The sequence below is a fragment of the Antrostomus carolinensis genome, unplaced genomic scaffold, assembly GCF_000700745.2.
Source record: "Antrostomus carolinensis isolate BGI_N321 unplaced genomic scaffold, ASM70074v2 scaffold20357, whole genome shotgun sequence".
NCBI classification, from domain to species: domain Eukaryota; kingdom Metazoa; phylum Chordata; class Aves; order Caprimulgiformes; family Caprimulgidae; genus Antrostomus; species Antrostomus carolinensis.
The window spans coordinates 27674-42720 of record NW_010326876.1 but is presented as its reverse complement, the minus strand read 5'-3'; the positions used below and the strand labels follow the sequence as shown (position 1 = coordinate 42720).

General features: G+C 40.1%; 1 protein-coding gene across 1 annotated transcript in view; it reads left to right on the top strand.

The window, feature by feature from the left end:
* Positions 1-11899: 11899 nt before the first annotated feature.
* Positions 11900-15047, top strand: part of RASGRP3 (RAS guanyl releasing protein 3) — a gene marked incomplete at its 3' end in the record, with an annotated part of 30383 nt that continues 27235 nt past the window's right edge. Inside the window, exons 1-3 of the mRNA XM_010171738.1 lie at positions 11900-11969; positions 13469-13571; positions 14211-14273. Of these exons, the coding sequence (XP_010170040.1) occupies positions 11900-11969; positions 13469-13571; positions 14211-14273 (236 nt within the window). The remainder of the gene's footprint in view (positions 11970-13468; positions 13572-14210; positions 14274-15047) is intronic.

Sequence of the window (15047 nt, the reverse complement as noted above, 5' to 3'; positions counted from 1 at the left end):
GCACTGATTTAACTATATTGATTCAGAAATTGGTGTCAATTCTGACTTGTCACAGTTATTTAGTATACTAGTGCTTATAGAAATAGAATTCATTCCTGTAAGTAAGCTTGAAAAGGAGTGAGCTGTTTTGAAAACCTGACTGCAATAGCAGTCGGTCTTTCAATGCTGAATAGTGGGGGAAGGAAGGCAAGTCCCAAAGCCTCTATCTCAGCTTCTAAATCAAGATCCTCCTAACACCTCCCACCCTTTAATTTCCTCTGCTTACTTGACCACTTTTTTTCACCTCGTATTAGCTTTACCACATAGCCACAGGATATGTATATATTTTTAAAATAATTACTGGAATTAAGCAGACTCTTCAAGAAATTCTGATAAGCTCCTTAAATTTGATAAATTTATTCTAAGGAGAAAATAGTTATGAGTTATGAGTTATGAGTTTCCTCTGTAAATACAAAGCAGTCAGGCTTCCAAGTTACTTGTGAAGGCAACAGGTATTTGGGATGGTCTGAACCTGCCACTGCAAAGGTGTTACACTACCAATTAACTGATGGCGTTTTATCCACAGAGCCAAGAAGATACTTGGTTGAGTATGTGATTCTCAACTGTTACAGCTACAGTAACTGCTCTTGTTGCTTTTGAAATAATGGTGAATCTTTGACATAGCATCTCTACAAAGTATGCATTTTGGGATTTTCTACAGATCTTGCCCTTTTAGGCAGAAAATACAGGTTACACTACAAATACATGAGTTGTAGAGAATTACAGTGTTGTATCTTAAGACATGAGCTTTGCAAACTTAACCAATGGGTTTTGGTAAGGTTTGTTTCTCTGAATTCCTGTTGTAGCAATGTGTTCTGTGGTTGCGGAAGTGGGATATTTGTGTAGCTGCAATCCTGTGTTAAATATTCTTTCATACAATAAATATTTAACTACCAAAATAATATTAGCAACCTAAAGAGCAAAGTTACTTGTTTAATGTATTACTTATTAAGGCAGGAGCTGTAAGATGCTTTTCCTCTTTTTTTTGAGATATTTTTTACACTGCTTCTTCCCCTTTTTCTAATTGTCTTGCTGTTCTGTATATTTTTTTTATATAGCACCTTCTTCAGATGAACTTGTGTTTGTGTTTCAAGTCTTTTGATGACAAATTTCTGTGTTGCAGTTACTCCCTTTTTAAACAAGGCATTTAACTTGTTGTCTGTGAACTGTCTTATTGTTAGGAAGGTACGTGGTTATTAATATAACTCGCTCTGTTCCAGAAGCTTGGATATAGGAATTAACTGTGGTGACACTGTTCTCATACCCTGTACTCTGTAGACTTCTTCTTGTATTGTAAACAGTTTTAGAGGTTTGCTGTGTGTCTTCATATGGTTGTACTAACCAGTGTGTGTTTCTTAGTAGGCTGTTAGTAGGGAAACAAGGTTTAGTCAGCTGACTGATGGTTGCTTTGTTACCTCTGAAAAAAAAGTACAAAATCTGGTCAGGCACACTAGAAAGAGGAAATAATTTCTTCCTTGCTCTTCTTTGTTGGAGGTTTACTATTTCAAAAACCTCTGAACTGGCTTAAACACTGTATGCCTATATTTAAAATATTCTCTTTGCATCATTAAGAAATCTGAAACTGCCACTGTTTCACACATCAAACTCATAGAAAATAACTAGATGTAAGGAACTGCTTATATATTTTGATGTCCAGCATCTGATGACAGAATTTTGCAAAGAAAAATGCTGGATCTCTCCTGACCTCCAGGCTGTGTTTTCACTCTACTAGCTTTTTTGCATGCCTGCTTGCCTGTGACTTGTGAGTCACTGGTAACTTCTGCAGATGCAAGACCCTAGCACCTCACAAGGCAAGCATCCTCGATTCATGTGAGTGTGCAGTAGACAGCAATTTGCATGAGTTCCTAGGATCACACAGCAAATCTGTCTACTGTCATGTGTCTCTCTCAGTGTTTTCTAGCTTACCATTTTAATTTTCATTCTGTGTTTAAAGAGCAACTGATCTCAAATGAATGGGAAGCTGCCACCAGGGAGTGAGAAGGATAACAGGCCAGTAGCAACTGGTCTAGTCTCTCTCCTTCTCTCAGACCTATTAGCACATCTGTGGGAAAATAGCAATTACATGTGAACCATTTTCTACATTCATCAAAAGGAAAATGAAGGATGATTCCATTAGAAATGCACCATAACAGCCCAATGAGCAAAAGGAGCCAAAGTTCTGTCCTGCTCCTCTGTCCTTTTAAGTCTGTCTTGCTCCTTCTCAGACATCCAGATTCCCATTACTTAAGTCTCTGCAAGCCTCTTCCTGCCTTTATTGTTTTGCCAGTTGCTGCCTTCAATTTACTGCCCTGATAAGTACTTCCCAGGCTGTAAATGTGTGGTCAGGATATTTCTGAAGCCGACCCATGTTTTGATTATAGTCTCAGGAGGAAAGGTCAGCAGCAAAACTGCTCTCGCTACACGAGGAGGCCACACCTCACACCAGGAGATGTATAGGTTGTGAATTCATGGGGAGAGATGTGAGGTAATGTATGTGAGAATAGGGACGAAGAGGGAAAAATAAACATGCACTTAACCTCCCCTCTTCACAAGGCAATATCCTTGCTTTTGTTAGATGTAAAGTAAGTGCAGTTGTTCTTCAGCTAGGGGAATGCCAGAAACAGAAAGAGTGGGAAATCATCACCAGTGCTGGCAATGACAGCAGGTAGGTAGGAGGTGTTGAAGTCTCCCTTCGCTGGTATCCGTGAGTGCAGATAATAATTTTATCTTCTCTTGATACAATATAGCCACAGAGATGGAAAAGGGAAGAGGGGATGTGTTTTAGCATCTTGTTTTCTGGGGCACTTGGCTATAATCTCTACTGTTTGGGTGACCAGCACAAGCCTGTAAAGCTTGATGTGCTTCAGAGCTTTTAATGAGACTGGACTAGCCCAAAAGAAACCATTTTTAAGATTTTAAAACACATATTGGCAAATAATTAGCTCTTCAGTTCGGAAAGACAAAGACCCAGTATATTTATTATCGTATATCTATTACAAAATATTTTAATATTTTATTATCATTTATGATTGCCAGCTATATGACTAGATTAACAAACCACACTTACTCATGAAAGACTGAAGAGCTGTATGCAAGTCTGTGATAATGAGGTAATTGCCAAGAGTTTCTCTTAAGGCTTACAGGCAGTAGTATAACTTTTAAGAGGTATTGACAGTGTGTTGATTCAGTTTCTGAAAAGAAGATTGGATTAAAGGAGTATGTGGACTCTTATTGCTGTTAGTGGTCCTCTCTCAATGGGTTGTGCTTTGGTGGTGGAGATTGCTAACATGTCTGAAGGGCAGAGATTCTCAGAAGAGCTGTGTCCCCTGGTGTCATACAGGCTAATCAAATGTCTGATATTTGTAATTTTATTTTTGCTTTACTGGGAACAGCAAAATAATTTTTGTGACAAATCTGAGAAGTGTGGATGAAAGTTTTCCTCCTTTTGAAGACAAACAAAAATCTTCCTTTAGCTTTTCCTTTGAACCTGATGCATTCTGGACAATTACCTGATGCCTGGAAAGTGGTAGTAAGATGTCATCATCATAGTACATGGAATAATTCAAGGATGTATGTTCAGATTTTACTGCCATTATTAACTAGAGTTACAGTTACAACCACAAATGCCAACATGGTAAATTGAGGAAACAAATATAAAAACGGATGGGAAAAAGCTGAAGTATGGTAGATAGCCAGTTCCATAAAACAATAGAATTGCAATTGAGAATGAAACCTTTGTTGTTTTAATGAATTCAATTATTGAGTTATCCATTATTTTAGGGGTTTTTTTAAGTGAGGAAACTTTTGTTTTTTTCTGTTGTCTCGGGTTATATTTCACAGAAAGAGATAAGAATGTTAAACCAAATGCTGTCTAATCAAGCCTTAAGTGACTTTCTCATTACTGAAAGTATTTGATCGTGTGACTGTCCATTAGCATTCCTCATGATTTCTGTAAGCTTCTTTAGGTTAAATCAGCATGTATTGTACCCCATATGACAATTTCTGAACTTCTACAAGGCATTATGTGGCTCTGAGCTAATAGTTTGGCAGTGCATGTGGATTGTGGATAAGCCCATGCCAGAGCAGGTACACCTCTGAAGGTACTGTGGCCCATAAAGGACCCATGCTGGTGTATAGGACAAGAGTGAGAAGAAAGAGCATCAGAGAGAATCTGCTGTGTACTGACTGTGACCTCCTGTGCTGCTTATTGCCTCACCGAATGGACTGGGTGCAACCTGCAGCAATAGCGAGGGGGAAGGAGAGGTGTCTAGAGTAAAGCTGAGCCTGGGAAAGTGGGAGGAAAGGTGGTTTAATGTTTGTCTTCTTTGCTTCCCAATATCCAAATCAGTAATTAAAGATTTATGCTAACTGGCAATGAATTAAGTTAAAGTCCCCAAGTTGAGTCTGTTTTGCCCATGGTGGGTGATTTCCCCTTCTTTATTTTGACCCATGAGTTTTCTTGCTCCTATTCCTCCTATTTTCTCCCTCATTGCACTGCGGTGGGTGGGGACTGAGCAAGTGGCTATGTGCGTGCTTGGCTATTAGCTGGGGCCAACCCACCACAGAGATCACACTGGTTTAGGGTAAGTGAATGAAATGGAGTAGGTGAAACTTTATCCCATGGAGTCTGTAGAGCTATGGAGCCACTAACATCCCCTGTGCGGTATCTCTTGTTAATATGGGGTTTGGCTTTAGCCACCCACCGGCAGTGTACGCTTAGCCATCCCACTCGCCCTCCCTTTTGAGACACAAATGTCCCACTCTATTTAGTGTCTTTTGAAGTTCCCCTTTGATCCAGAAAAAGAGTGGGTCAAGGTAATAAGGTGCAGACATTTACTGTGATTTATTGCATAACTACTGTCTGAAGGCGCGTAGCAGAGGTGAATGAGTACTGGTGAGTCACATCAGATGCACCCAGGACTCTCATATTTCATTTTCATTCCTCTCCTGCCCCAGCAAGGCTTGTATCTTACATTCATGGAGCAGTGCCACAATCTCTCCCTTGTTCTGTGTCCTTGCTTCATACAACAAACATCATTAGTAAGCCAGATGTGCCATCCTTCAGCCAGCTGCATGTGATGGTTGAGGTCATGGACTGGGACAGAAGCAGTGGCATGAGGCTGCCTGACAGCCCAGCATCACTGCCCTTCCCTGCCTAGCACAGCTTCAGCACGTGTCAGATGCTGGAGAAACCTGACCATGTATGTCACTTATTCATAATTTTCTAGAAATGGACTTGTGTATACTGTAATAAATAAATAAACTACTGGAACTGACCACCTACAAGAAATATTTAACTGCTTGGAGGGGAAAATCTTCAGGAACCATGCATTAGGCAACCTAAGACCTGTGTTGACTTGAACCCAACAGATGTCTCAATTGCACCTGTGTAGGCAAAGGTGCAACCGTTATGTGTCCCAGCTGGGATTCTTATTACAGTTATTATACTGATATGTCTGGAGACTAAGCACATGAAAGGGCCTCATTGCCAGAGCCTCCACTACATCTGCAGGGTAGCACATGAACTCTGTCCTGAAGAGCTTGCACACGAGCAAGACAGGATAAAGGAAAAAGGTGTAGCAAGGGAAGTTACCTTTAAACCTTCTCATGAGACTCTCAATTTCTTCTCGTCTTCTTTTTCTGCATTTTGCTACTGATTGGATTTCCGTGTTCGGCTGGTCACATTTAGCACTCTTTCTCCAGCAGCCAGATGCAAGATGTTTAATGCAAGCACTCAGTGATGTGTGACACAGGCTTGGAGGAGGGGGAGATGAGGGAAGGTCTGGCTTACTTAAACCCCTAAGAATGTCCAATTCTTGTAAAGAATATGAGTCTCCTGTGTGCAGGCCTCTGGAAAGTTTATGGATAAACTGCGGGCCATAGCGGTACCTCTCTGTCAAAGTTGAACTGTTTGTGTGTGGCTCTATTTATTGTCTTAAGTAGAAGGAAGATAGCCTACTTTTAATTAATGGGAGAAATGCTACATTTATATTTACTTTGGCTTGGCTAAAAAGCTGTTTAAATTTCATTTAGCTAAATAAATATTACCCTCTATGTCAAATTTAAGCCTATTTAAACTCTACTTATTGGTTTAGCTTGCACCTGCAACCAATATAACTTGCCTGAAATCCATGTGAAAATGCCCACACAGGGATTTGTGCTGGCTTCACATTTTAATATTAGTTAAACTGCTGTAACTTGTAGGTGGGGACCTCCCCTTAGTAGCCTCCAGCACTGAAAGTCATGTCCTTTAGTTTTACTAATGACAGTAGCCAACACTTAAAACCTGACTGCATGCTGCCCACTCTGTTCACACCATTTGATGTTTTTCCATAAGACCACAAGTTTACTGGCAGGGGATCCTGTTTCTTTTAAAAACTAATGTATTACACCTGACCACATCTGTCTGGGGAGCTCACAGCCTACACACTTGTTTTAAATACATCTATCAAGACAGTCCACAATAGTGCAGTCTCAAGACTTCCAAAATGTTGAACACAAAAAGCAATTACACTGCGTGAAGAATGCTAAGGCCTGCTCAAAGTAACTGTGTGCATGTGGTGGTTGGGGTGACAGCAAGACTTGGAAGGAACTCTGTATCTTGTAGTTCAGTCCCTCGTGAACATCTGCCCGTTGGGCGCATCACTGCAGATGTTTCTGCTTTCACCCTAGGTAGGAAGTGCACATCCTGTAATGGTAATATTTCATGAAATAAAGCACGACATGCCTGATACCATGACTTGGTTCATAGGAATATTATGGTTGTTCATATATATATTCATATTGTATGAATTCATATATGTATGAATTCCTATTCATAGGAATATTAGGAAATAGACTTTCTTTAATGAAGGCGGTCATTTAGACAAAGTCATAGGCTTTGAGGGAACACTAAGTCTTGTACTTATCGTTTTCCTGTGATCCTTCACCCATTCCTGATTATTGACCTAAAGTCCTTTCCCAGCATGTGGTAGGTTCCCAGCAAGACTCGTAGTGGAGTCTGTCATTTCAAGTGACCTCATTAAGAAATGCAAATGGATAGCTGTGGAAGATTGTGTGTCTCCTGTGCCCTTAATAGCCTCTATTAACCACAGTAAACCCAACAGGATTTATAATTCCATTATAAGGCAAAAATGTATTTTTTTAAATTTTATCATAGTATTCACTACCAGTGTGATCTCATTGTGAGAGCTCTGTTTTTCTTATTCAGCTTTCCTGAATCCTCCTGAAATAGCTGGATGGCAATGACCTGTCTCAAAGTTATATTAGGAAACACCTGGGGGCAGAGATTCTGCAGGTTATATTTATTTGGAAGTCCAGCTGCACCTTTGGCAATCAATTTTTTTAGTAATAACCACTTATTTCAAAGTTTTCAAATCTTTGCATGTATTATATATAATACATTTTTATATACACACATTATTGTACACACATATATATACATTTTATGCATGTATTATTACATGTGATTTTTTGCTGCTCATATGTTGAACTGTTGACTATCAAACCATAATTTATTTAATTTATGTAGATGAAATTTATAGTTGTATTTTACTCATCCATCTCTAGAGGTGTTGGTGTGCTTGGATACCATTGTGGCATGATTTAGACAAGAGGTTTATTGTTCTAGTAGAAAAGCAGTGCTTAATCACACAAATAGTGATGTAATGGTTGTGGTTGTTGGAGTCTGCAGTCAAGAGATGTGATATTAGATTTTGGCTCAGCTGTGGATATGTGGCTTAGCCCCAGTCAGCCATTTCTTCCTCCAGTGGAAATGTTTTATTCTTCTTTTAGTAGCATTATGAGAATAAAACCCTCTAATGGTCAGATAGGCTGTTGGGAGGATGGTACTGTAACATCAGGATCTAGGTATCTACTGGTTAAGTAGTTGTCATGTAATTAAAAAAAAATCCTACTATTTTACATGGAGTATAATTTGTTGATTACTGTATGGCTGCCTTAATACTGTTGCCAACAAAATACAGGAACGTTACTCTCCTATGCTATATATTATAGAGGATGGTAATACTGACAAAACTGAAAAAAGATCAGATCTCTTCCCCTCCCGTGTTTCATGCTCAGCAGTTTTCAAGGAATAGGGAGAAAATGCAATAACTTTTCTCAAATCTGTTTTTTAAAGAGATGACTAAAAAAAATTTTAAATAGCTAATGTAAAATTTATTTTCTTTTTCTCCTCTTGAAAATAAAAACTAAGTCAGATGAAGTTGGAAGAGCTAGATAGCTGGCTCTGTGAAAAAATAAGCCAGTAGTTTAAGCACTTAGAGAAGGATTTTGCAATAGTCAAAAAGCACAAACATGCCCAAAGTGGGATTCTAGCAAAAGTTAGGTGCCAAAGTACAAAGTTGTGATCTTGAAAAACACTGCTCAGCTGCTGGCTAACTCTCAAAGCAAGTAAACCAAGCAAATGCTCTACTTTGTTTTTTTCCATTTAAATACATAAACAGTCTTAGAAAGACTGAACCCAGGGTGACCCTGGCTCATATGTGGTCTGACTAGCAGATTAGAGAGCCACATTCTCCCAGTTTTCTCTCTCTGGTCCACTTCAAACAACTTTGGCTTTTGTGTGATGGCACAGCTTTAGCAGGAAGGGTTGAGGCTGCCCAGCCTAGCCCCAGACCTAACTGTAAGGACGCCTTCTGCTCCAATGCCAAGTATGGGCTCAAAGCCAAGGACTGCTCTGAACCCACCTTCCCTTTTTTCTTAGGTGAGTGGTCTGGCTGCTTACTGTTGTTGGAAGGAGCACTTTTCCCCTGATTTCTTGCAAATAGAAGCTCTGCTCAATTTCTGAAAAAACAGATGTGTGTTCCTTCAAAAGGGGGTTCCCCAGGGGTTGGTACTGGGTCCGGTCTTGTTTAACATCTTCATCAATGACCTGGATGTAGGGATAGAGTCTGCCCTCAGCAAGTGTGCTGAAGATACGAAGTTGGCAGGAGTGGCTGGCACACCAGAAGGCTGTGCTGCCATTCAACCAGGCCTGGACATGATGGAGAGTTGAGTGGAAAGGAATCTGATGAGTTACTCATCAGCCAAAGGAACAAAAACTAATCTTACTATTATAAAGGATAAAATACTGTATCATGTATACATGGAGCTTAAGGATATTACTATGATTATGCATTTAATATTATCATTATTTCCTTTCTCTCCCTAACCATGAAGATTCTTCTCAACTGGGAATCCCTACGTACTTGATAACAACAGCAGCCCAAGCACACCTGCAGCTGGTAGAAATTTGGCTTCTCAGCTTCCAGGAGACATGTATAAATCTAACCAGATAAGAGGATATAACGGAGAAATGAGCTTTCACTGCAAATCACCTTCCAGTTGTATCCACCACATTCCTGAAACCCAACTTGCTAAACACATACCACTGAGATGTTCCCTCTCCAGCTCTGAAGTACATCTCCCCTGAAGTATTGCTGGACGTAGGCTGACATTAGTCACAAAGCAGAGAACACTATGGACGGTTTTTTGAGTGCACACTTTTAAACAAAGAAAATACACAATGAGGTGATGTGACAAAGGTGTCACCACTAAGTTCACAATAGCCATGTTATTGCTCACAGATGATGCCCTGACTGGAACAGGCTGCCTAGAGAGGTTGTGGAGTTCTCCTTCTCTGGAGATGTTCAAAACCCACCTGGACACTTTCCTGTGCAATCTGTTGTAGGGAACCTGCTTGGGCAGGGGGGTTGGACTCAATGATCTCCTGAGGTCCCTTCCAACCCCAGCCGTTCTATGATTCTGTGCCACCAAACTCGAACAGAGCAAAGTACTTTCTTCCAGCTAAGAGGAAGGCAGTGGCGGGGCATGGACTGATGCTTGCACCTCTCTCCTCATGTTTCGTGTTGTCTGACCTGGCTTGCTGCAGCTTCGTGTGTGCGCTGACTTACAGAAACTCCCTGCTTGGTGAGCTGTGCTTATTTCCTGCAGGGTCCTTCTCTCAGCTTCAGGGAAAAGTGTGTCACATCTAAACCTGTTGTTGGGTGGGACCAGGAAGAACCTGGCTGTAGGCACCCATCTAAAAATAATAGTATCTTTGACTGAACTGTACATTTTGAAGGTCTTCCAGGCAAAACACTGCTGTATGCTTAGAGCAGCCTGGGCCCTGCAGGACTCTGAAGCTGGGCCTATAGAGAATTGCTCCATGTGGAACACTTCTCCAGATGCTGAGATGCAATACACTGTGCTGCTAGAGGGTCCCTGACCAGCCAGTGGTCTCCTAAGTGGATCTCAGGTGCAGGTTGGGGTTAGCACAGGCCAGCAATGGGTAATTTGCACATGCCAACTCTGTTTGGGAGACTGAGAGACTTCACTGGCCTAGTAGATATGGACCAACCTCTGCTGCTTGACCTCAGCTCCCGGGAGCCGGACTGGGCATGGCCAGTTCAGTAGTGCAGACCTAGCCTGAATGAGCAGTATTTTCTCCTCTTTCTGGGAAGTAGGAATTGTGTCAGAACACATTGGCCCTGTCTTCTGCTGAGGATGGAGCATGCCTGCCTGTGGCATAGATGTGAGCTGGCTGGCTGAGGTGGCATCAGCAGGGCCAGCAAAGCTGCCACTGCCTGGTGTCCCTTGGGTGACTGGACCACGGTGACATCTGCAGGGCTGCAAACTGACAGGGACCTAGCTCAGAGCACTCTGTGCTGGTTGTAACAGTGGCATTTGGGAGGGGCTCAGAGTGAGTTAGTAAAAAGGATGAAGGATGCCAGTCCTACCAGGATTGAATTTGTAGTACGAGATCTGTGATATGGTAGGTTTGAAAAACTTGATACTTGTGGGTGAATTAAAGCAGGTATGTAGTTCATCAGTGCTTTGCATGACCAACATTAAAAAGTTACATTAAGTGCAACAACTTCTGAAAAGAAATTTCCTGAATTCCTGCACTGTTTTGCTTCAAGGACTGTTTTAGCTCTACTCTTGGGGTTTTTTTCTAGAAAAATTGCTGGATGTACTTTGTTATTGGTTTTTATGTTTCAAACACTTGTTATGGTTAGGCAGCAGTGGGGCTTAGTCACAGATAAACAATAAAATACTGATTTCTTCTCTTGTTTAAATATAGCCTGTAAAATTATTTCTGAAAACTTGTAACAGAGCATTTTGTGAAAATGGGCATTCAATAACTAAATGCGTAGTAGATGTATGGTACGATTTAGAAGTCTCTAAATGTGTTCAACTTTCTGTGGGTGTTCAGCTACCGTGGGAAGATTTATTTTAAAAAGCTGTACAGACTGATATTAAGGTTCTTTGAAAAGTCGCCTCCTAGTTTAATGTATGCTATGAACTTCATTAAACATTTTGTGCAGTCTGTGCCAATTAAGACCATTAGCATTGCCATGAACCAATAACCTGCAGGAAAAAAAAAATGTTATGCTTAAAAATATAAAAGCAGAGTTATTAACAAAAAGTGACTTATCAAGTGTAAATAAAATGACCTGAACAAAATGTGCGTCATCGTACATGCATGCCCTCATTTGCCATCTGGTTTCTGTTTTGTAACCCCTGCTATGGATTTGTTTTCTGCTACTGGACAAACAATTGGACAACACTTAAAAGCACAAGCTGGAATGTAGGGATTTTTTTTCGACAGTCTTTCACGTGCTCTGTATCATCTGAGGAAAAAACAGTTTATAGAAAAGAGGAGTCGAACTGTAAACATTGCACCCTGATAGGTCTTCCATATACTTATATAATTACAGTTTCTTTTACTTTCTTCAGATTTTCCTTGAAGTCCAGCTAAGAATGCAACCAACAATAAAGTGAAAAAGCTGTGCAGCTGAAGAAGCATCCTTCTACGTGGTGAAAATGTCTCTTATTTTTTGACAACGATTAAAGGACAATGGGGTCAAACACACTTGGGAAGGCCGCAACATTAGATGAGCTCTTGAACACTTGCATTGAAATGTTTGGTACGCTTTTTCAATATTTTACTTTGCTGTTCTTGAAATTCACCTTATAATATAGCCCCTGCCATTCTCTGATTTAGCCAGTCTTTCCCTTGGCACACATCATTTCTCTTCTGTAAAATTTTCCGTGTTTCATTTTGGCCCAGAATCACACAGGCCAGAATTTTAATCACATACATACTGTATTACATTTTCTTAATACAGATAATGCACAATGGTGGGTATAGTGGTTTTTAAAATGCTGGCCTTCACCCAGAGAACTCTCTAGTTGAATTATTCAAGGAGTTATTTCTGGCATCAGTCTTTGTCTTGAGTGGTTACACAGCTGCATTTCTGACCAGTCATTTTTTGGAAAGGTTGTCTGAATCATCATGCAATAATTGGCAAGTATATTACTTAAGGCTCATGTAATCTTTTTACTCTTATTAAAATCTGATGTACAAGGTTTGAGGGAAAGAAGTGATGAAATAGACCTTGATCCATAACACTATTAATCATGACATATGTCACATTGCAGTCAGATGAGTTCATGGATGCGTTTAAGTGCTTTGAAATGGGGCCTTAATTCATAAAGCTATGCTTAGATTCTCTTTAAATGCAGGACAGCTTGTGATTGGAATGAGGTATTGGGGCTTTTTCCCCTTGTGGAGAGAAACAAGTATCTAAAGGTAGAGAGATGAAATAATTAAAGGGCAGATCTTGCTACTGAGTGAATTGCATCCCCATATATCCATGTTTGTAGACTACTGTCGAACCTGTTGTTCTAAATACCTGATGAAAGGTAGCAGAGCCGATATACTCGTCTGTCAGAAATCATGCCTCTCTTCCTTGTATACACACTCTCTTGACAAGTGTAGTCCATGTGTGTTCCTGTTCCATACATGCGTATTGACTACTGTCTTTTAAAAGAGTGACAGACAGAAAATAATCTAAGATGGCAGATGTTGAGGAACGCTGATGGTCAGGCAGCGTGCTAGGGAATAACTTTCTGTAGTTTAGGTGGCTATGTTGCAAAAACACAATGATCTGCACAGCAGCTGGAGCTGGGACCCTGGGCACAGATGTGAGGTGCTGCTTTGAAATTTAATTCCTTGAGGCAGATCCCTTTTTTAACAGTGCAATTGTTAGCGTAAAGCTATAAAGCTGCAATAAAAGAAATATTGTAAGTAGTTGTACATAAATCATCTCCCTGCCCTTTTGGTTGACTAATTTGGGATTTGTTCTTTGGATTACTGGCAGTCCGTTTGTATAATATTTTGCATAGTGCTGTCCATACCCCAATTTTCTAGCTATGGCCTGTTATCTACACTGATTAATTTTTTACCTACCGCTACAATCTAGCAGTAGTTATCACTGAAGGAGCTTTTGTGTTATTTGGTTTTGTTTCCTACCTGTTTGGTAGATAATGACCCGACGTTGCCACTTTTGATCCTTTCTCTCTGACTCAAAGCTCCTCTCTCTTCCTGAATAATATGGTTAACTCACTTCTTTCTCTTTTGCAGATGACAAAGGAAATCGGTGTTCCAGCCATTTACCAAGAACATTTCTTTTAATGCACCGGTGGTATCTGCCTTCCACAGAGCTGGCTGGCAAGCTTCTGTCCACATATCCTTTCAGGAAGACTTGCAAATTGACATTTCAACATCAAAAGCAGATTGTTTCTGTGACTGCATGTATAAATGTGTCAATTAATTAGTGGCAAACACGATTTAGGGGTAACATTTTTTCAGCCTAAAATGTGGAAGTCTGTGAGCTTCTTTCTGCTGTTGGTTGTGAACTTTCTCCATATGTACACATTTGCTGAGGCATCCTTTGAATTAATTATGAATAAATGGAAATACATTGCCAATGTAACTTTTCAAATGTGCATTGACCACTGACCTTGGGCTGATATGAACTTTCAGTGGTAGCTGAGCACCTACATGTCATTTATACCTCCTAAAGACTTTAGTAATCAGAAGTATGAACGTATTTGGTTAGCCAGAGCTGGCAAGAAACTGTTCAGAAGAATATTCAGAATAGTGTAACAGAAGCATCTTTGCTAGGGCAAAAAACAAAGTGGCAGCCAGGAAATGTGTCCCTAAGATGCTGTGAAAGTGAATGAAGTATCAGAGGATACTGTTGTTGTCTCTAAAAGAGAAGTTTGATACTGTTTTTTTATTCAGCTGGTCTAGTGTCAGTCTTCCATGGATAAAAACAGCATTACTGAATCAAGACACACAAAGCTTTCTTTAACTAGCCTACATATAGAGATGCCAATGGGGAGAACTGCAATGAATTCCGATTAAAAATCTGCTATTTCATGAGGTAAGCATGCTTCTGGTCCTCTAGCATTTTGGTTTTATGCTTCTATGAATACTATCAATGTAATTTATTTTTGTAAAGATTAAACCTACACCATGGAAATAGAAAACTTTTCTTTCTTTTTTTTTTTTTTAAAAACTTGATCTCCTGTCCATAGTGAAGGGTGAATTTCTGTGCTTTGAAAACAATTGCTTACGTTGAGCCATCCAGCCAAAGTAAACAACTTTTTAGGTCAACTGTAGTGACCTAAAAAGCTGATTGAAAACTTGTGCTATGACTTACCTGGTGTTTGAGTGACATCTCTTAGAGGGTAACTAGTTCAGTGCCACACAGAGGAGAGATATAGACATATTTTGCTTCCAGATTTAATCTAGTGCGGTAGAGGAAGATTGTCTTCTGGGCTATCATTTTCAGGTCATGCAATCCCTACATGATTTATAACAACAGGAGTGTGTTAATAATGCCAAAGCTGTTACAGGTGGAGTGTGTTTTGATCTTTGCACTGACTGTCTCTGACCTTGCTTCTGTGGGAAAGCTTTCATGTGTTAGGCTGTGCTTGTGTAGGAACATCTCTCTGTAAAAAAGAAAGCAGGAATTTTTAAGCTAACATGATATAACCTACTTCCCTCAAACAGACATTTTTTCTTTCTTCCTCTAGACTAAGTTATATCACTGTGAAGAAAAGGAGGGAGGTATTGAAAGCAGGACCCATACCCCCTTAAACAGCAGGAGATATCTTGTTTACATGGTTATAATGATAGAACTGTCTCTCAAATT